At 40.5% G+C, this 20965-nt stretch overlaps 1 protein-coding gene across 1 annotated transcript in view; it reads left to right on the top strand.

The window, feature by feature from the left end:
• The first annotated feature begins 2022 nt into the window (after nucleotides 1–2022).
• The window catches only part of NPNT (nephronectin), a 48094-nt gene continuing 29151 nt past the window's right edge, over nucleotides 2023–20965 (top strand). Inside the window, exons 1-4 of the mRNA XM_062493800.1 lie at nucleotides 2023–2093; nucleotides 3530–3630; nucleotides 10944–10994; nucleotides 19174–19266. Coding sequence (XP_062349784.1) covers nucleotides 2023–2093; nucleotides 3530–3630; nucleotides 10944–10994; nucleotides 19174–19266 — 316 coding nt within the window. The remainder of the gene's footprint in view (nucleotides 2094–3529; nucleotides 3631–10943; nucleotides 10995–19173; nucleotides 19267–20965) is intronic.

Below are 20965 nucleotides of genomic sequence, written 5' to 3'. Positions count from 1 at the left end.
TCTTAAATACTCAGCGCAGTCTGGAGAGATTAAATGATCTTACTGCCATTTGTGAGTGAACATGCTTTGAAGGAATAGGGTGTGCTTTAAAGTTGCTGTGTACATTAAATACCAGTATGCAGCATTGCATTAAAGGAATTGATTTTATTACGTGTCTCTTTGGATATGAGAGGAAAAGTGTCAGGTTGCCCTAGACCCTAATTCAGAGTGATGTTCAAATGTTGGTTTTGGCACTTGTCCTGGACTTAGCTGCAGCGTAATTTGTGGTGGGCACTTTTTTTTCTACAAGTTGGAAAGGAGCATGCAGATGCTATTACCAGAAAGAAATTTTTGTGGTTATCACAAATAGGTTATCTCCCCTTTTGCCCATTAAATCTTGACAGTGATTTCACTATGCATGGTCTGTTATACCACATCACACATCCAAGTGAAAAAAAAAAAAACTATTATCAATCAGTCAAGGTCTGGCAATCAGCTCTGTATTTCAGCAGGGATCTAATACAAGCCAGATGCTCTTCTGTCTTTCCCAAACAGCACTGTGTCACTGCTTGGCTATCAGCTTCTTATGTGAATGGAGGGAATCAGATTTGATCCTCAGTGCAGGTTGTATATCTGAGTCCTCTGTCCTCTAAGGGGGCTTGCATGTTATCTGAGCACAGCTACAAGCAGCTTGCAGAATCATCCCCTTGTAGCTTCTACACTTGTTTTTCCTCTGTATCTGAAATGTTCTGGGCTGATGTTGTGGACTGCAAGCTTATCATGGGGATGGTTTGGTCATGAAAGGAAGAGGGGAAGGAGCATTGCAGGAGGTCTTCTGCTCAAATGTGAGCAGACAGTGGTAAAAACCGTTCTGAGGAAAGGTAAAAGTTTTCAAAGCTTACTGGCACTATTTGTATCTTGTGCAAAAAGATGGCCACCCTTGTGCATTATTACTTGAATTATCTGTGAAGTGTTTTGAGGGTGGAAAATGCTCTTCACAGAACTACCAGCTGAAATCTGAATCTTTAAGTCGTGGTTGGCAACAAATGCTTCCTGAAGGGTTTGGCTTTGTGTTATAGCACAAACCAGAGAAAATCCTTGTTTTCTACTCTAAGCTACATCCAGACCCTTGTAGGAACAGCTGATGAGCTTTAGCCTTGATGTAGGCACAAATCAAACAAATGCTACAACCCAGTCCAAGCGGTTGACCCCATCTGTCTGTAATCAGAGCGATCTCAGAACAGCTCTGACCCTTAAACTGGTGACAGGCTGCTATTAGAAGTGTCCTTTGGTAAGTCTCAAAGCCACAGTTCATAGAAACCAAACAAAAATAAGGGCTGTATTTTAACATGTTAATGGTGAGCACAGACACAATCATTACTATCAGTAGCGGTGCAAGCACATTATATGCTGTGTGGTTAGCGTTTAAACTTGTCACTTTTTCTTCTGAACAAGTGCTGGAACACCTGATGTCACATGCACCAACACCTGAGAGCTATTAACGGGAGCGTTTGAGACAGAAAAAGGAACATAACATCTTGTAAGTCTTTTAAAACGCTTCGTTGTTGGGGAGGTTTGGTTGATAGAAGAAGGCCAAATCGTAACGCTCTTGGCTTAAGACGGGAGTTTTGCAGAGAGGAGGGCGTAACCATCTTCCTTCAGGAAGTTCAAGATACAAAAGCTCTTGACAAGGAAGCCCACCCTTCCCAGTGCCCCCAGATCGGGGTTTGCGCCTCGCTGTCCGCAGCAGCTGCCGCTCGTCGCCTCTCTCTCCCGCCCCAGGTGCCCCACGCACGCCAGGTGCCCCTGGCAGGGGGGGGCGGGCCGCGGGCGCCTCCGTCGGGGTCGGGCGGCGCTGCCGCTCCCCGCGCCGCGCCTCCTCCGCCTGGCAGCCGGGCGGGCGAGCAGGGACCGGGAGAAGGAGAGGGAGGGCGCCGAGCTCGCCGCCGCCCCGGAGCCGCGGCAGCGCGGCCGGCCTGGACGGCAGCCGGACCCCCGCCCGCCCGGGCCCCCCCTCGGCAGCCAGCGAAGCCCCCGCCTGCCATGGAGCTCTCCCTGCGGCTGCTCCTGGCGTCCTGCCTCTCGCTGGGGGCGGCCGGGGAATTTGACAGAAGGTAGGCGCGGGGAGAGCGGGGGCGGCGGCCGGGACCGGCCGGGCAGGGCGAAGTCGACGTTCCCTTGGGAAGAGCGGAGGGAGCCCGGGCTCTCCCCTTTCTGACGCGGGGCGCTGTGGTAGCCCCCGGGCTCCTGCCCGGCACCGGGGCTGGCTCTCGGCCAGGCGGGTCGGGGGGCGCGGTGCGGGACGAGAGTGGCGCTCCCGATGCGGGCAGCGGTGCCGGCCGGGGGGGCGCAGGTGGAGGCGCGGGGCCGCTCCCGGAGCTCCCCGGCACGGAGCCCTCCCCGCCTCTCCCCCTCCGAGTGCCCCGCCTGGCTCGGCGGCCTCAGCACGGGCTTAGGTGTGAGATAAGTTCATTGCTTCATTCCCGCAAGAATCAAAAACAAATCTCATCGCGTGCTGTAGAGATAAAATTAGTTTATTGACGCCCGGGGGCGCTCCAAACAGACGGCGGGGGGAACGCGACTCAAGTCCTAACACGAAGCTCGGGGCGAGTGTGCCCGCGGGCCGTGTCGCGTCCTGTCCTGTCCTGTCCTGTCCTGTCAGGTGTCGCGACCGGCGGCGCAGCGGGGAGCGGGCGCTGCCCCATGCGGGGAAAGCGGCAGGCGCGACCCCCGCCCTCCCCAGGGTGGTGGGGGGTTTTTTTTGTTTGTTTGTTTGCTTTTTTGTTGTTGTTTTTTTCTTTTTTTTTTTTTTTTTTTTTCCAAATAAAGATTTGCTCAGGGGATTTTTACTAATTCGTGTCAATAGTTTATAACTGCGTGAGGCTGTGGTGTCTTTTCCTTGCAACAAGGGAAGACTATAACTCTCCTTTTATATTTCATTTCTGTTTAACAGTCAAAGAAGCTTTTATTTTCATTCTTTTTTTAATTTCCTTTAATGTTTCAGTAAGAACGGTTGGCCATATCATTGAAGAATTTTGCCATTTTTTGTACACTGTGAACTGAAACAATGCCTAAACGTTATGATGGCATTTATTCCATACTATAAATTCAGTTTCAGACTTCTGAACTTCTGTTCAGGGCCAGCCTGGGAGTGGCAGCAGTGAGTGTACTGCAAAGCAAGTCAGCTTTTTCAGGCTTTGCTCAGTTATCCTAATTATCTTTTCCCCTCTTCATTTGTTGTCATTTGCATTTTTTTAAGTAAACCGCGTATTAATGATAAAAATATCCTAGTCTCAGCTGAGAGCAGCTACTCTCTTCAATAAAAGTAAAAAACAAATATATATGTATCTCTGTGCAGGAGAGTTTTTTCCTGTTATTTGTCTTTTGGGGGTTTTTTGGTTGATTGGTAGATAGTTTTTTTAGGTTTGTGTTTGTTTTTTTTTTTTTTTTTGTTTTAGGGTTTTTGTTGTTGTTGTTGTTGTTTTATTTTTACTCTAGGTTGATTTCAGTTAAAAAGTTTCACCAGACTTTGTTGAACTGTCTTGTACAGGTGGCCCAGACAAATAGTCTCATCTGCAGGACTGTGTCGGTTTGGAAGCAGAATTGACTGCTGCTGGGGCTGGGCACGAGTGGCCTGGGGACAGTGCCAACGTGAGTATCACTGCTGCTGGGGCTTCTAGTCACTTGTAGAGAAAGCTTGTACACACCTAGCCATGTCTTTCATGTGTTCACACACATCCTTACAGTGCAGGGCTAGGCTTTTGCACGTGTGAGCATGGCTGACTTAGAAGGATGCTGTCGTGATGAAATTCTGTCTGTTTTTAGCAGTGCTAAAAGCAATTGCAGTCAAGTAAGCTAAAGTGGAGTTAGGGCAATGAGAATTTGGAAATTTCTTTTTGGTTTCTGCTTCATTTGTGCACTGATCTTATAACCTGGTGTAACTACGCTGTGTCATGTTACAGGCACTGCAAGGCGATAATATTCGCATCCAAGAAGGAAAACAAAATTACTGATATTTCCCTTAGAAAATTGATGGAAATGTTCCATTTAAGTATTAAGCTCAAGCATTCTTCCAGTAACCCTAAATAAGGGAATAAATCTGCCTGACAGCATCCTTTTACTGAGTCACACGTGAAGAGAAACATCTGAGATTTTCACATCTACATAGACTCTTCGATATGACTGCAGGATAAGCCAGTAGATAAGTATTCATCGTTAACTACACCTTCAGTAAGAATTCTGTGGAGGCAGCTAGTACTGTGTAGAAGTTAAAATTGTCAGGAGTGATGTAGAGACCCCAGCTTCTTAAAATTGCAACCTTTGATCTGGGGTCTCTGATTGCTTACTTGTGTTTAACGTACACGAGGGACATCCTGAAGTTTTTGCAGGAACAAGCCTATAGACACTTAGTTTTTTCAATTTTTTCTTTTTTTATTTAGACACAAACATATATAATTTTCTGCCAAGCCATTTTCAAAATAAAACAGGTGTTAAATGCAGCAGGTTTCGTAGTCTGCAGGGCAAGTATTTGGCAAAAGATAGGAAAAGCCTTGGAAATGCAACTCTCAGCAAAGGTTTTGTTCAAATTTGTAAGCAGCAAGACTGGTTTCTCACTTTCCAAGTATGCTGGAAACCCACAAGGTTTAGTACATGGATAAGATGACTAGTAGAAAACTGTGGAAAGTACATCTGGAATGCAACATCCCTGATACTGCTTCTTTGAAGCAGAGTTCTCAGATTGATACCTCTCAGGCCATACTGTGAATAATTTTGACTTTTGGGACTCTAATTGGTTGAGCTCTTTCCTTGGCATGAATATTTATAAAGAAGGAAGAAGAATATGTAGTGGGTTGATTGAGGCTACTCCAGAGGCAATAGGATCTATGTCTACCTTTCATTATGCAGTTTTGTTTGAAAATCATTGTGTGTTTAAATGTTTGAGGCTATGAAGGCAAATATCAACAATTTGCATGGTTAAAAAAAAAAAAACCCAAAACAAAAACCAAAAGAATACAAACTACTGTGTCACTGTGGTCCTTTTCTTAGACAAGTAATCTTCCATGTTGTGACCATAAGTTACAGCTCAAGTTTAGGTGGAAGTCAGTTTCTCATTATTACCAAATCTGATTTGTGTTTGCATTTTTATGATCTTGGGAGACAGGAATAGCATAAAGTGATACTATCAAAAGTTTCATAAATAAAAATTGGAAATGAGACAAAAGTAATAATACACAGTAAGTATAATTTATTTTTTGTCTTTTGAATTTTGTCAGCAAGGTAATTTTTAGTGCTAGCTTTTCCAGATACTATAAATGCTTTTTTTATGTTTCCTTAAGGCTAAAGGTAGGTGAATTCTCACCTCCTTCCACTGTATGTTAGTCCGTTATTCACAGATTTGTCTCCGTGTGCACTTGGAGGAAATGTAGATAGGTATTTTCTGGGATCATCTCTGGTAATTGGGACCACATTTTCAAAAGAAGACAATTATCACTTAGGTGTTGAAAAGCTTTTCCCCCTTTTTTTGCTTTACATACTGATAATTTTTGAATTGATGGATCAGAAGAGTCTCAGATATTTAGGTGAAAATTATACTCAAACCATCAGCAGCTCCCTTCTCTGTTTTAAATGGGAGACAAATGATTGTCAAAATCAAACCCGAAAATCTTCCCCGGTTGTGGGTGGTGAAAATTCCAGACATATCAAAAAGCAGGAGATTACACTAAATGAAAGTGAATCTCTCTAGTGCTTGCAGCCAACTAGAAAATCTGTAGTCAACTTTCTGCCTTGGGAATGTGGCACCCAGTATGAAGGATTAACCTGGCACAGAAGGCAACATTCCTGGCCTCAAAGGAAAACCTGGGTACTGTACAAAGGAATATTGCTGAAAGTTTTCCAAAAAGCCAAGGACATGATTATTTCTTCTGTGTTCTCTCTGGTCAAAGGTAAAGCTCTTAGCCCTGTTCCCAAAATGAATGGCATAAACAGATGCCAGACTTTCTCTACTAGATGTACATTTTCTTTGGTGTTTTAGTATAAGTTCTGTTTGCACAAGGAGAATAAGTATAGAGTTAGGCTTAAAAATTAGTAGTGAGAGCAAATTTATACATTTCTCCAAAAAAGAATCTTCAAATATTTGGGCAATAATGCTGAGCTCTTTATTAGTGAGCTGGAACTGCTGTTTTTCAAACCAGCTTGAGCCATCCTTAGTATAGCTGCAACTGCTACAGCACCTTTGGACTCTCACCAGCTTACTGATGCATAATTTACCATGCAGGCACTAATTAACTCTGAATTTATCCTTCTGACAGCACATGTAAGGTGAGAGTGGAGCAGGCACACAGATGTGTGACAGGGTGGCCCCAGTTTTGCAGAGACCTTTTTGAACTGTGGTGAGCCAAGGGCAAGTGGTCACTAATATATCTGGATATGTTTTCTGCTGTCCAGCTGAGATGTTCCACCAAGCACATGTGGGCATGCCCCTGTGCCCACAGCTGTTGAGAAAAAAAAAGTATTTGTTTCAACCAGCTGTGTGATTTAAGGTAATGGATTAATCGTGGCATGCTTGAGCCCGGATATGTCAGCTCTAACAGAGCAGAAGTGTGGTGCAGCTGACGAGTGTCATTAGGGCCTTAAGCCTTGGTGACTCTGTGCTCCTGATCTTCCGTCCGTAATCCATCTGAAGAGTTGCAAAAGGAAACTGAACTGTGTTAACTAAACTTGGTTTTGTGAGGTTATTCCTTTTATGTCCCTTTGACTGGCAAAGGAGTGCACATGGAGCATAATCATGCTTAGTGCTGCTTAGCAACACCACTCAGCATAACTCAGCTGTCTTCTGCTCTTCTAAACATGTAGGAAGAAGTTGAAATAGGGCCCTCCTTTAATTTACACTCCTTTCTTTACCATATCCTCTGTCTCCTCTTTACACCAATCGAGAGTTGTGCACGTAGGTCTGATCTGTCTGTAAACTTGCTTCCAGAGCCTGTCAGTGTCAGCTGTAACATCTCAGCCAGTAGAAATATTTGCTCTGCAGTGATGTGAGATTCACTTCCCAAATGCCCTTTCAAATCCCAGGAAATGCGCTTAGGTGTCCTTCAAACTGAAATAATCAAGAACTTTGAAACCAGTTGGATTTTTTTTTTTCTTTCTTGCAGGTTTTGAACACCCAATGACATCTATGTTTAGGCAGCTAAATGCATTTTGAGGTTGATAAAAATATAGGCATGTTTTCAAAGGGGCTGAACAAATGTAACTCAAATTCACTAATATTTCTTAGTCCTTGTAAACTGAAAAGCCATCCACACTTATTTAGTGGCTTAGATTTAGAACTGTGCATATCTTCCATCATCAACTTAACTAAGTAGCTTTTCTTATATTTTGATTTGGTATGTAAACCAGATTAATTGGTTAAACCTAGTGTGTTGAAAGGCTAATTTGAAAGCAGCAGAAATTATGTTTAAGTGCCAACTATTAGCTCCCATGAAGTGCCCTCATCATTGATAGAGTTGATCCTTTACACTAAGGGACTCACTGCACCAGTACTCTAAAGTTAGATATTAAATATTCCACTTGAAATTAGTCCAAAAATCCTATGTCATTGCTCAGCCTGTGGGATTTACTCACACTTTAATTTGTAGGAGTAATAGCTGTAAGTGGGAGTAATCACACAAAAGCCTACCCCTGTGAAAGGTACGTTGATAAAGTACCTGATGAAATATGTTTAAAAATAGGGTTGTTTTCTTGCTTTATGTCTTACTGTTGTGCACACAGCTGAGCTATAACCCAGAGCAAAAGTGAGAGTAGAAGGAGTTTCTTCTGGATTTCTTTCCTCAAAGCAGGGGTGGTGACTTCCTGTGACAGAATATTTTTGGTGAAAGCAGGTATCAATAGTGCATTTTTAATTCCAGAGTGCTTTTGCATTGTAAGGCAACTGCATCTGTGGTACTGAATGTGTTGTCCTAACCCAGAGCCCATTCAAGGGGTTTTATAGGGTACAGGGAAAACCAAGTCAGGACAGGTGTCCTTGGACAGATCTTGCACAAATGCAAAAAATAATTTGTATTTTTGCCACTCATCTATCCAGGTTCCCCCAAAACTATTCTTAAAACTAATGGTCTGTCTGCCTCTTTTTTTTTAGCTGGCTCAAAAATATCTCTGTAGTTCTTTCAAAAGCTGTAAAAATGGTTTCTGCCTCTGTGTGTCTTTCATAAGCAAAATACTCCTGCTTTGAAGCTGGCTGTGTCTGTTTCTAGTTGATTTGTACACCAGTTATATGTAGTCAAAGTACACTACAGATGTAAAGATTGTTTCAAAATTTTAGCTGCAGTTTAACAGCAAAAAAGACTGTAGAAAGAGAAAATGTTTTAACATAGATTTAAAAGTTAAGCAAGATTTTTAAAAGAAAAGCAATATGAAGTGGCTTAAATTCTCATTCTGCATTACAGTTTGGACAAGCCCTTTGCTAGAGGTGATGGCAAAAATGGTTCCTTTTGCTGGGTTAACATAGGTACAGAAGAGAAGACTAGATTTGCAGCTTCTATAAACAAATGCAGGTCTACTGTCAGATCCCCTGCTGACCAGACTCTGTGTGACTGTTGGATTCAGCAGATTTTTTGTCTGATGGATAGAAAGTTTGACCAACACAAGATGCTTAGCAGGAATAAAATTTAACTGAACATGGGTTTGATAAGCAGTAATATTTGGTGACTTCACCCACTTCTATGTTTAATTCCCCTTAAACAGTAAGAAAGCCTATGCAGTCTATCTCAGGAAGGGGAGGTGAAGATGAGCCCATTGGTTGTAACTCCATCTGGTTGTCTCCCCGTGCTGAGGTTTGTGTTCTACCTAGGAAGCAAAACCAGAATAGGTCAACAAAGTAGTATCCCACCACAGTTGGCTAAAAGGCCTAGGGACAGAAGAGTCAAGAATATATGAAGTCAAAACAGCAGTTTACACCTCCCCTTAGCTTTGCATCATTAAAAAAAGTGTTAATTGTAGGATGTCAGGCTAGTGTTTAGATTTAGCCAAACAGTAGAAAGCACATGATTTTAGGATGTTCTAAAGAGGACTTGCAAGAGAGAGGAGCTTGCACAAGTTTATGTATAGCAGATGCAGGCATGACTGAGTGCTTTGCTGTGAGCTGTGCATGCTGCTGCCTTCTTGCAACCCTTGGGAAGGCTCTTGCAGGGTCTGTGCTGCTGCTCCTGTCCTAATGAGCTCAAAGGCTGTGTACCTGTTCTGTGCAATCTCTTACAGGGGTGTGAGGTGGTGGGAGGGGGAGGAAGTGGTGGCTGTTCTCTCATTGATGAACAGAAGGAGATTTTGTACAGCTAACAGTAAAGTTGGTGGGAATTTACCCAGTATAAATCATCCAGCACATCAATGGGAGAAGAGGCCATGGGCTGCTTAGGACTTCTGTTTCCTGCACATACAATTGCTTTCAGTGGAAATGGCAATTCTGTATAGTCCACGATGCACAAAAATAAAACTGTGATTGTGTCAATAATGAGCTGTGAATATACTGGTTCCTAGGAGACTGATCCACTAGCAGAAGCATCCCTAAAGTCAGTAAGAGTTTTGCTACTGAACTGGTGGTTACAAGATCACAGTCTGAATTAATGCATTGTGTTGGCAGTGTTTAATAAATACTGTTATGAAGCATGTCTGCTTCTGATAAAATAACTGGTATTTTTGTGCATCATCCCTGGTACTTTTCAAAAAAAAGGTATTTTATACAGAATTGCAATACTGCTTTACACTGCTAATCAAGAATAAAAATGAGGTTTTGCTATTTTTATTCGTTTTTTTTCCAGTTAAGAACCTTTATGCCTTTATAAAGCATGACTTCACTGTGTTAAAGATACAGTATCCTTTTCCATTTCCCTACTGCATTCCTCATGCACTACACATGTAGGTTAGTAGTTTTGTAGCCCACTTTTTTCTAAGGAAATGTCATCAGTAACGTGATTTGATCAGTAACAACTATAGTATATTCATAACTGCATCCTCTCTGAAAGCCCAGCAACAGCCTGAGGAGCTTCCTTTCACTGTAACCAAAGCTAAGGGACTTCCTAGTTAAAGCTAATTTAAACTGGTTTAAGTTCCAATCATAGAAAGCCCTTCAAGTGTTGGTCACACACTATTAAAATAAACAGAGCTGCTGTTGCTCAAGTCTCAGCCTACTATCACAAGGCTGTGTAGCCTAACAAGTCATGCTGCCAATATTAAATGTATTGGCAAATAAATTAATTCCAAATAGCTTGAAAAACATGTGTTTTCATCTTATTTAAGTTTTGTAGCATATCTTTTTTCATTATCTTCTTGCATCTTATTTCATTTCTTAGCAAGAACTGAAAAGGTTTCTAAGTATTACTTTTAATTTAGATGATGTTACATTTTTAAACATTCTTAAAATGACCAGTAAATTTGTATGCCAACATGTTTATTGGTTGTAGATGTTCAGATACATATAAATGGGTGTAATTTTAATTGGTCTCAAATTAGCATCCAGATCCTAAGCCTTTGTGTTTGAGCTATGGAGATGCAGCATTAAACTAAGAATATATGTGTACTTAAATGGAAAGATACTGTGTCTTTAAGAAAAGCATTTGTGTTCTGTTGGTGGAAATGTTGAACCTGAACTGTGAAACATGAGATTTTTTTGCAACTACTTACTGTATGAAACTTGATAAAGTGTAGTTCTTTAGCTGATTGAATAAGAATAACATTGTATTTAATTATTCTTATGTATCAGAATGTGTTTTTAAAATCTCTTAATGAAATACTGATGTATTTCCAATTTTAAATGTGTACCAGAATTTTTTTTATTGCAGAGAAGCTCTGAATGTTGAATGTATGTAATTCTCCAGGAATGTAACAAGTTGATAAAAGCCACAGCCAAGTCCATCCTCCTTACAGAGAAAAAAAAAAAAAATCTGGAATTTCTCTTTTGGATATTTGTTTTGCAGCATTCTACGTCTTAAGGCAGAGAATAGCCAGCCTAAGGTGCCAGCCCAAAGGTTAGCTGAACATATTTCTTGAAATAATTTTAGCAAAGCTATGACTTGGAGTTATGGCCTTGAAGTCATAAGTTTACATGCAAATTATAATATGTGACAAGAAGATAATTTTTTGTTGCTTTTCATTTTTTTAAGCATTTGATTTGGTGAAGATGAGGGGGGAGAGAAATTAACAGGACTATTTTACCCCAGATGCCTATACAATGATACACTTAATTTCTAAGATATGATGCTTTTCCCTTTTCACTCCTTTTCTTTATTTTGCCCTCAAGCCCTGTGCAGTATTTTTCCCTTTCTGCAAATTTTTTGTACTCCCAGCAATGCATTTACAAGCTGTCAGACCTAGGAGCCTAATTTGCTTTCATGGCATTGAATCATGTGCAGTGGGAGGTTATTTTGGGATAGCTGAGGCACTTGTTGCCCCACACTGTCTGCTTTGCACTTCCACTACAGGTTGTCCTTCCCAGAACAGGGAAGTTTTACAGCCCTTGGTCTCCAGCAGTGCAGAACCTGGCATGCTAGAGCAAAATGAAATCAACATAGTTTACTTTGCTGCCCGCGTCTGTAGCTGCTGCTTAGGAATTGATGTCTTGTTTGTTCCTGGCTCACTGGTGAGGTTTCAGATTACTGGAAGCTGGCTGATGTGACACCCATTCACAAAAAGGGTGGGCAGGAGGATTCTGGTAATTACAGGGCAGTTAGCCTGACCCCAGTACTGGGTAAGGTAGTGGAACAGTTTATATTGAGTGTCATCACACAGCACCTACAGGATGCCCAGGGTGTCAGACCCAGCCAGCAGGGATTTGACCAACCTGGTTGTGTTTGACCAGCCTGGTCTCCTTCTATGACCAGGTGACCCACATGGTGGATGCAGGAAGGGCTGTGGATGCTGTGTACCTGGAGTTCAGCAAGGCCTTTGACACTGTCTCCTGCAGCACACTCCTGGAAAAGCTGCAGCCCACGGCTTGGACAGGAGCGCTCTTGGCTGGGTTAAGAAGTGGGTGGGTGGCCAGGCCCAGAGAGTGGTGGTGAATGGTGCTGCATCCAGCTGGCAGCCACTCACCAGTGGTGTCCCCCAGGGGCCTGTGCTGGGGCCAGTCCTGTTCTGTATTTTTATTGGTGACATGGATGAGGGTACTGAGTCTTTCATTAGTAAATGTGTAGACCACACTAAGCTGGGAGTGTGTGTTGGTCTGTTGGAAGGGAGGAGGGCTCTGCAGAGAGACCTGGAATGGTTGGATGGACGGGCAGAGTCCAATAAGGTGAGGTTTACAAAGTCCAAGTGCCGAGTCCTGCATTTTGGGCACAATAACCCCCTGCAGTGTTACAGGCTGGGGACGGTGTGGCTGCACAATGCCCAGGCAGAAAGAGACCTGGGGGTACTGATCAACAGCTGACTGAACGTGAGCCAGCAGTGTGCCTGATGGCCAAGAAGGGCAATGGCAGCCTGGCCTGGATCAGGAATAGTGTGGCCAGCAGGAGCAGGGAGGTCATTCTTCCCCTGCACTCGGCACTGGTGAGGTCACACCTTGAGTGCTGTGTCCAGTTCTGAGCCCCCCAAATTAGGAAGGACATTGAGACGCTTGATCACATCCAGAGGAGGCAACGAGGCTGGTGAGGGGCTTGGAACACAAGACCTGTGAGGAACAACTGAGGGAGCTGGGGTTGTTTAGCCTGGAGAAAAGGAGACTCAGGGATGATCTTATCACTCTTTACAACTTCCTGGAAGGTGGCTTTAGTCAGGTGGGGGTTGGTCTCTTTCTCCAGGCAGCAACCGACAGAACAAGAGGACACAGTCTTAAGCTGTGCCAAGGGAAATACAGGTTGGATATTAGGAAAAGGGTTTTTTTACAGAAAGAGTGATAAAGTACTGGAATTGTCTGCCTGGGGAGGTGGTAGAGTCGTCATCCCTGGATGTGTTAGAAAAAGGCTGGATGTGGCACTCGGTGCCATGGTTTAGTTGAGGTGTTAGGGCATGGGTTGGACATTATGATCTTGGAGGTCTCTTCCGACCGAGTGAGTCTGTTTGCATATCGCTGTGGCAGAGGCACAAGTCTCAGGGAGATGCAAAGCACTCAGCCATTCATCTGTCTGCGAAATCAGCTTTGCTGTTGTGATGCAGAAGTTGCTCTGCTGAAGTCAGTGGATGTTTTATATTCAAATAAACAAAATATTGGAGGACCCAGTGTGTCTTCTGTCACCACACAGAGACACTCATGCAATCCTGTTTTACCTGTTGGAATTCTGTAGACATAGAGAAATTCAGGTAACAGGCATTTGAGATGATAAGCACCTATCTTTAAGCAGTTTTGGTGAACCACTTGAAATGCAAACACGAAGCTTGACAAAGCATGAAATATTTCCTGGGTTTTTTTTAATTTTACGTGTGCTATATCAGATTTTTGCTGATTTTTAATAAAGGGTTCTTAAGTGTATAAGTGCTAGATTAACTTCTGATTTCATTAAATCCTGTTGATTTCAGTGTTACCCATGCTTAAGTTATACATGCTGTGTAGTGCTGAATAGCAAGGCATCCATAAACCAGGGTCTGGATTTGTCTGCATGGTTTGGAAACACATTTGGCAACAGTCATAGCCAAGCCAAGAATTCACTGCAGTGGATGGTCCATGCTGGTTGCTGTTTGTCATGTTAATGTGCAGTTACAAGAATCATATGTGCAAACTGAGTAACTGATTTACTCGGGCAAGTGTTGGAGTTGTGCATGAAAAATAAGGAGCTACTTACTTAATGGAATGTGTGTTTCAGATAAAAACTTAAGCATGCATTTTGACAACATGAGTGCCACAAATAAGGGCAAGTAATTTGTGAAAAAATATTCAGGCATTGGATACTGCCATTTTGTCTGATGTTATTGTTGGTTTCTAGTTACAGAAGTTGGTCAAGGGCCAACTTATTTTCCAAAAAATATAGAGTAAGAAGTGCTGTGGAGATGAAATTATCTGAAAATTAACACCCAGTTCCCTAGTCAGGCTTATTAATTGTCTCTGCAGAGATATATTCTGTGACTAGTAATACATTTATTTGGGAAGCAAAGACACTTTTTCAGAAGTAATTCTCTAATGCTAGTTATGGGTATGATGTGTTTTTACCACCTTCTAGTAAATTTGAGGCGGAGTAAGCTTCATGCATTCTTTTGCCATTGTGAATAATTGAAGTATGTATTTGAACAAAAAAATACACAACTCTGAAAGATCTACAATGATTTATTTTACAAATTAACTCATACCTTTGGGATCCTTGACCAAAATTACTTTGAATAAGGCAATATCCTTTTCCTGAGCATGTTTATGTGATTGCATAATTTACAAGAATTGCAAAAAGTAAACAGAAAGAGAGAGAGATGTGAGCTGCAGCTGACTCTGAGGGAGAGAAATATTATGGAACTTGGTGCTGTGGTCTGTGAGCACCACAGGAGAAAGGCAGCCAGGTTCAGGTGAAAGAGGCAGCATAGAGTGAAGATTCTTTCACCAACATGCAAGTCTTATTGGAAAGCTGGCACTGGGGGGAATGTAAGAAACGATCTGAAGTTGGGAAATGCATTCTGCGGTCAGCAGTGTAAGAGGATCCAATAAAGGTTTGTGAAGTTGAATACATTATGTAATCATTTCTGGGCTGCTGCACAGATTATATGCTGTGCCTGGGCAAATTGAATTTTAAGGAGGTGGGATCTGGAGTCAGAATAAACAGGGGGCTCTATGTTACTTTCGAAGAGAGGGCAGAAACAAAGCCATTCAGGCAGATGGTTAGTATAGCTTGTTTCAGATGCAGGTATTTTAGTGCATAATTTTCGACTTCAGGGAGATGAAAGAAGTTCAGAAATTGGGAGGTAAAGCAGAGAAAAGGAATGTAAGAATTATACTCAGTGCTGTTTTAATGAAAAACATACCTAGGAGTGTTGGAAAACCAAAGAGAATTTAATTGCTAGTGATAGTCCATTAAAAAAGCTCAGGGATTTCCATTGTTGGCCACAAATGAAGTATTAGTCAGGTAGGAGCCAAGTAGTGCAATCTTCTGGCTAGGACTTCACCAAACAGTGTTTCGTGGTCAAGAAATACATCATTAATGTTAAAGTTCTAGAAGAGAAGGAGTAGAGGGGACAGCATGTGGTAGTCACCCATGCCCTCAAAAGTGGGCAGCATAGTGCAGAGAAGCTGAGTCTGAAAGGTACTTCCAAAGCAGTCCTGAGGGAACTCTGTCCAGTGAGAAAATACAGATTAAAAAAAAAAAAAAAAGAAACCTAGCATTGCAGACCCATAATGAATTTGTTGAATGTGTTTTCCATTTGTTGAGTTTATGCAACAATTAAGAAACTATAGTTCAGAATGATGGAGTCATGCTTGGCTACCACCAATAGCAAGCAGTGGCTTGGAAGATGGGTGGCTTCTGGCTTTTGCAGAAGCATAACGCATGCTAACAGCATGTGCATTTCACCAGAAATTCTTTCTTCTGTTCTCCCACACTAGAAAAAATAAACAACCAATCATAAACTCAAACCACCCATTCACATTTCAAGTCCTTGTGTAATTTTTACAGGAAGTTTAATTTGTTCTGAATTTTAAGTGATACTTAAAATGTGGTATTTGTCACCTTGTTTTGGAGGGAAAAGTTAGTTCTTGCCGACCTTGAAAATAGGTACTCAGATTTATGGCCAAATAAAAGTCTCTAGGATACCTCCTTGAAGTGAGAGCAAATCTTCACATCGGACCCCCAAAAAAGCATTTAAAATGATCCAACTAAAATGAAAAGTCATGAGACCAGAGGCTTTTTTACTGATTATCTCTTGAATGAATTGATCAATAAAGTGAAAAAGAAAGTTTAGTTATAGTTTATTCTGTGGCACAGATAAAAAAGCGAGGCTTGATGGAAGATGGAAATTCCTGTGCTTAGGATTTTTTTTCTGTCTATGTCAGTACACATTCCTATCCAATGGGAGTGCAGCTTAACAGCTTTCAGAGTAATCCTTGGAGATGTGGTAGGTCTGTTTTGATACTGATTCAGCAGTAAATTAGCAGTCTCATTTTGAGTGGCACTTGTCCATGCAAGCATAATTAAAACTTTTGTTTACAATTACTATTACAAAGAGTAGAAAGTTTTTACTCATTTTTGGCAGCCCTTTTCAGGCTCTTCTGGATTTCACTGCCCTGTGTTTGTAAGAGAGTGACTTTGTCAGCCTGGTGTAACTCTTCTGTCTACGTTTCCTTCTTCCCTAGTAGGGAAGCAAGTGCTACATGACAGGCTGAAATCCAGGGACGTGGGTTATTTCAGTCATTGTAAATGTGGGTCACTTGGAAGGAAATGATGGCTTATTGGTTGTGGAAAATTTTAAATTTTCAAGAGGCAAAAAGTAGTAATTGGGATTTTTTCTCCATTTCTTGTGAGTCTACTTGTTTTCAAAATAATGCTGAAACTCCATTTGTCTGTGTGTGAACAGAGCGACTGAAGTATTCTGTTCTGTTGTATCTGGAGCTTTGCAACAAAACAACTAGAGAGGAGAATTAAAACACCCAGTCACATCAGCACACGTAGTGTATGCTCAGACTCATGCCAAACAGCTGACATAGTTGTCTGCTATTAAAAGAAATGCTAAAAGTCTGGCTTAAGCTTACTTTTGTACTTGCATCTGGTTGTTGCCAGTGTTCAGATAGAGCTCATTGGGAGTCAGTGAGTGAATTACTGCCTTGTATGGGCAGCTTCTCCTTCAAAGGATTTTCCATGCTGGAGATGGCTGAGCTGGAGCTGACCCATCCCTCTGGGCCTGGTCACTCTGGTAGGGGTCAGTGGGGACCCCAGCCAAGCATGCAGACTTGCCTGAATCACCTGATTCTTTAGTCCTGAGCACCCTGCAAAGCCCCAATAAAGTTGATAGGAAGATGCACAAGTTTTATCCTGTGGGTGACTTGATTTCTCATAGGAAATGCCATCAGATTTGTCTGTGGTGTTGGCTGAGCTACGGATGTTGTTAAGCTTACTGCAAAGTGGTTTTCTTATGTATATAGAAATTCTTCAGTTGTAGTATTATATTGAATTTCAGCTGTGTCTAAATAAGGTTGATAATGCTAAAGTAGCCCAAGTTCGTAGAATGTACTCTAATAAACAGGTTTTCTTCAAGAACAGTGTTTAGCAGCAAATAAAGGTTTCCAAATACACATTTAATATACAAAACTCCCAGCATTTTATGATGACTTTGACTTTATGGATAGTGGTTTGCTAGTCATTAGGAAGGTTTCCTTGGAGTAATAGAGATTTTTGTTTTCAAGTATGAATTTTGTTTTTTTTTTTTCTGTGAGCCGCTGCTAATGTACAATATATGCAATTGAGGGAGGGACCAAGGCTTTAAAAAACTCAGCTAAACTAAAGTTGTCATAGGTTCAGCTACTGAACTGTTACACTTTACACCAAATTGATCCAATGGTACTTCTTGTTTCTTAAAAAGAACTGTTTTTAAGAAGTGTATCTCACTTCACGATGCAGATCTTCTCTAAAGTGAAGTTGAAAATTCAAACAGGTTAAAAAAAACGTATTTATAGAAATTTTGTTTTCTCTAGTAATTTATTTAGATCACAACTTTTGGTTTTCCCTGGTTGCTTTGAAGTCATTAAGTTGGTCTTTGTAGTTCTCAGTTTGCCACCATCACCTCTGATTAGACCTGGGTCTGTGATGCCAGCAAGATAAGAATCTTAACATCTAAATGAATCGTTAACAAAGGAGATCTTTTTCTTCCTGTTTATGGCCATAGTGATTAAAAAAAAGAAGTGTTTCCAAGTACAGAGTTCTAGTATTTCCAAGTACAATGTTGTAGAAGTGTCTCATGATGGATTGATTGCTCTTCAGTCACACCTGTCCATTACCCAAGGACATATCTCCTGAAACATACCCTTTTAGTAGTCTGAGAAGCTCCTTTCCCTTACACTTCCATCGAGAGGTGTTTATAAATATGAATCTCATTTCCTTGTTTCTAGACAGTGTTTGTTGGGGGGGGGTGGGGTGGAAATCTTTAATTTCTGTTGTCTTTTAAGATACTCCTTAACAATTTTTTGGCAAGAGACTTTACCATCATACTAGGAAGATCCATCAGGAGCAGAGCTATAAATTTAAAACAAGGTTTTATGGTCTCAGGATCTATCACTGATTATTCATATACATTACACTTAACAAAAAAACATGCCTGACAATAAAGGGAGTCCTAAAACTGTCCTAAATAAAGGCAGTCCTAAAACTGGAGCAAACTCCTTCTATGCTAACAGGTACTTCTCTGGATATATTTGTGGGAATTGCCAATTCTGGATGCTTTGAACCTTATGGAGAAGATTTTCAGAGCACCAAAAATGTATTTGGATAGTTCATCTACAACCAAAATGAATATCTTGTTTCTTTTTGAATTTTAATTCAGCACTATTGAACAGCTTGGCTAGAGGGCAAATTACATTTTTGAGTGTGTTCTGGCATAAATTATGACCTTGATATATCCAGTTTCATGATACAGCCCCTTGTTGTCAGATTAATATTGCAGCTGTATCTAGTTAGTAACTTTAAAATTCCAAATGATACTGTTACTTTATAAAATGAACTTTAAGCTAGGGTAAATAGATAAATCCTGGTTACAGGGTATTCAAGTTATGCTGCCTTTGATTTCTGTCTATTTTGTGTCTATCTTGCTTTAGCAGAGAGCTCAGCAGGATTGTGTATCTGCATTTTGTCATATAATGATAAACATCATCTTAGAGCACAGTAAATACTGCATTTTCCTGTAGGTTTAAAAAGTAATACTAGTTTAATACTAGAAAAGCATTTCTAATGAAAAAGACTTAGAAATGCTGTTTAAAATTTTCATCTGTCAAATGTTTTTAGTTACACAAGGGAATATTCCTGTTGGCTAATACTACATCAGCAAAAATATATTTGTGCATGAATGCATATACTTCTTCAAGAGCAATGGTTTTGTTATCTATTACTGAAGCTTTGAAAGTTTGTTTTATGAATTTTGTCATATTGAGAGAGGTACCAAAAATGGCTTTCTATTATTTCTTGGAGTTCTATATTTATTTTCTGAATATAACATAGACAGTACTACTATTTGTTAGGTAATTGCTGTTTATGTCAAAGTAAAGCACTGTCAGCTGTGACTAGAGTGGAAAAATGAGTTTTCCTCTTTTTGCAGCTATATGTCAGCCAGGGTGTAAACACGGTGAATGCACTGGGCCAAACAAGTGTAAGTGCCACCCAGGATACACTGGAAAAACTTGCAACCAAGGTAAGAGAGAATTTGTTTTTGAAATCATGGAAGTATTGTTATCTCTCTACCCACCCCCACCAGTGCTGTGTGTTTTCCCTGTGTTTATAGAGTAATGAATTTGTATACCTGGTCTGTTCCTGCTGCAGCAAGTCTGATATTTGGACTGACATTTGTAGAGAGATTGATATCTGCTGTGGGATGACACAAGGGAAAAATTACTTTCATTCAGAAGAAATCAATGAGATTAATATATAGGATCTACCTACCTGCTCTTCTTAATCGGAAACAAACTATTTAAACCTTATGGTCAAAATTATTGTTTTTTGTAAAGCCACAATTTTCAGGTTTGAGTAGTGAAATATTATTTGTTTAATTTAAAACCCCATAATTAATACAATCTCATTTTAGTGTTTTTAATCCTGAAAAAAGTAGTTTGCATTAAACTATGAAAGGGTTGGTATAAAAATGAACTTTCTCTTACTGGATTATCAAGTTTCATTGCTTGAGTATTTTTTCCCAAGAGTTATGTCCAAAGCATGTAATGGTATAAAGATCATAGAGTATAAACAATTAGGGAATTATAGTTTGTGTGATATTTTAGACTTTGATGGCTAAGACATGTTCACATACAAAGATATCTCAATTGTATCTCTTTTGCAGTTGTCTACAGGAAAATTTCTGCATTTTCTGGGTGCTGAGGAAGTATGGTACTAAAGTGTGATATTTAGAATTATTTTCTTCTTCAAGGATGTACCCTGATGTTGCTAAATTCCTTATGGCATGTTGATTTTTAGACTGAGTTATTTTCTATAAAAATATATACATATTTCATTTCAGATTTACTAATCCTTACCAAACTGATGTGGAAATGTTTGTTGTATTTTTCAGTTTTCCAAAAGTTTGTCATCTCTTATATATATATATATTTATATATATACATATATATATATACACACATATATATATATATTTATATATATACATATATATATATTTATATATATACATATATATATACTTATATCTATATTTTTTTTGTCCCCTTACTCTGGGCTGATATTTTAAAGGATGTGTTGTTACGATTTTATCCTACAAGTTTTAGTAACTCCAGAATATTTTTAGAAAACAGTGCAGAGAACTGACAGTTATATCTATGTGTAGCAGTTTTTATATGTAGTAAATAGTTTAACAATATCAAAATAATGCTTTGCAAATTGCTGAAGGCTTCAGTCTTGAACTAAACTATTTACTTGCCACTAAATGCTAAGGAAAAAAGGTGATAGGTTATCAAAGAAAGCACTTTGGACCATATAAATGAAATATTCTTGCATGGTGTTAGTGACAAAGCTGCCCTGGCAGATGTAGATGAGATTCCTGAGATGGCAGCTGACTGTGGTGCCTCAAATGTGCACCAGTTCAGGTGGCTGCTGCTGCTCTACTGCATGGTGAGACCCTTGAGCTGTTCCTGGGGTCATGATTTCTGTTTTGCCATGTACGTGTTCAGTGTTTGGATGAGACTTGAAAGTGCACAGTGAATACAGAGTCTGCTTTTGCTAGGAGGAGATTCAAATGGCACAGGATAAATGTGACCTACGTTATTGTATCTTAATACAGAACCTGCCCTGTTCAGTCTGTGGCTCATTTTCTCAATCTTGTTCTAGAATAGTAACAGGAGCAATAATGTTGGCAGAGGAAATGTTGGAGTTCCCAGTAGAGA

This window comes from Cinclus cinclus, chromosome 5 (assembly GCF_963662255.1).
Source record: "Cinclus cinclus chromosome 5, bCinCin1.1, whole genome shotgun sequence".
NCBI classification, from domain to species: Eukaryota; Metazoa; Chordata; class Aves; order Passeriformes; family Cinclidae; genus Cinclus; species Cinclus cinclus.
This window is presented reverse-complemented; position numbering and strand designations above follow the sequence as displayed.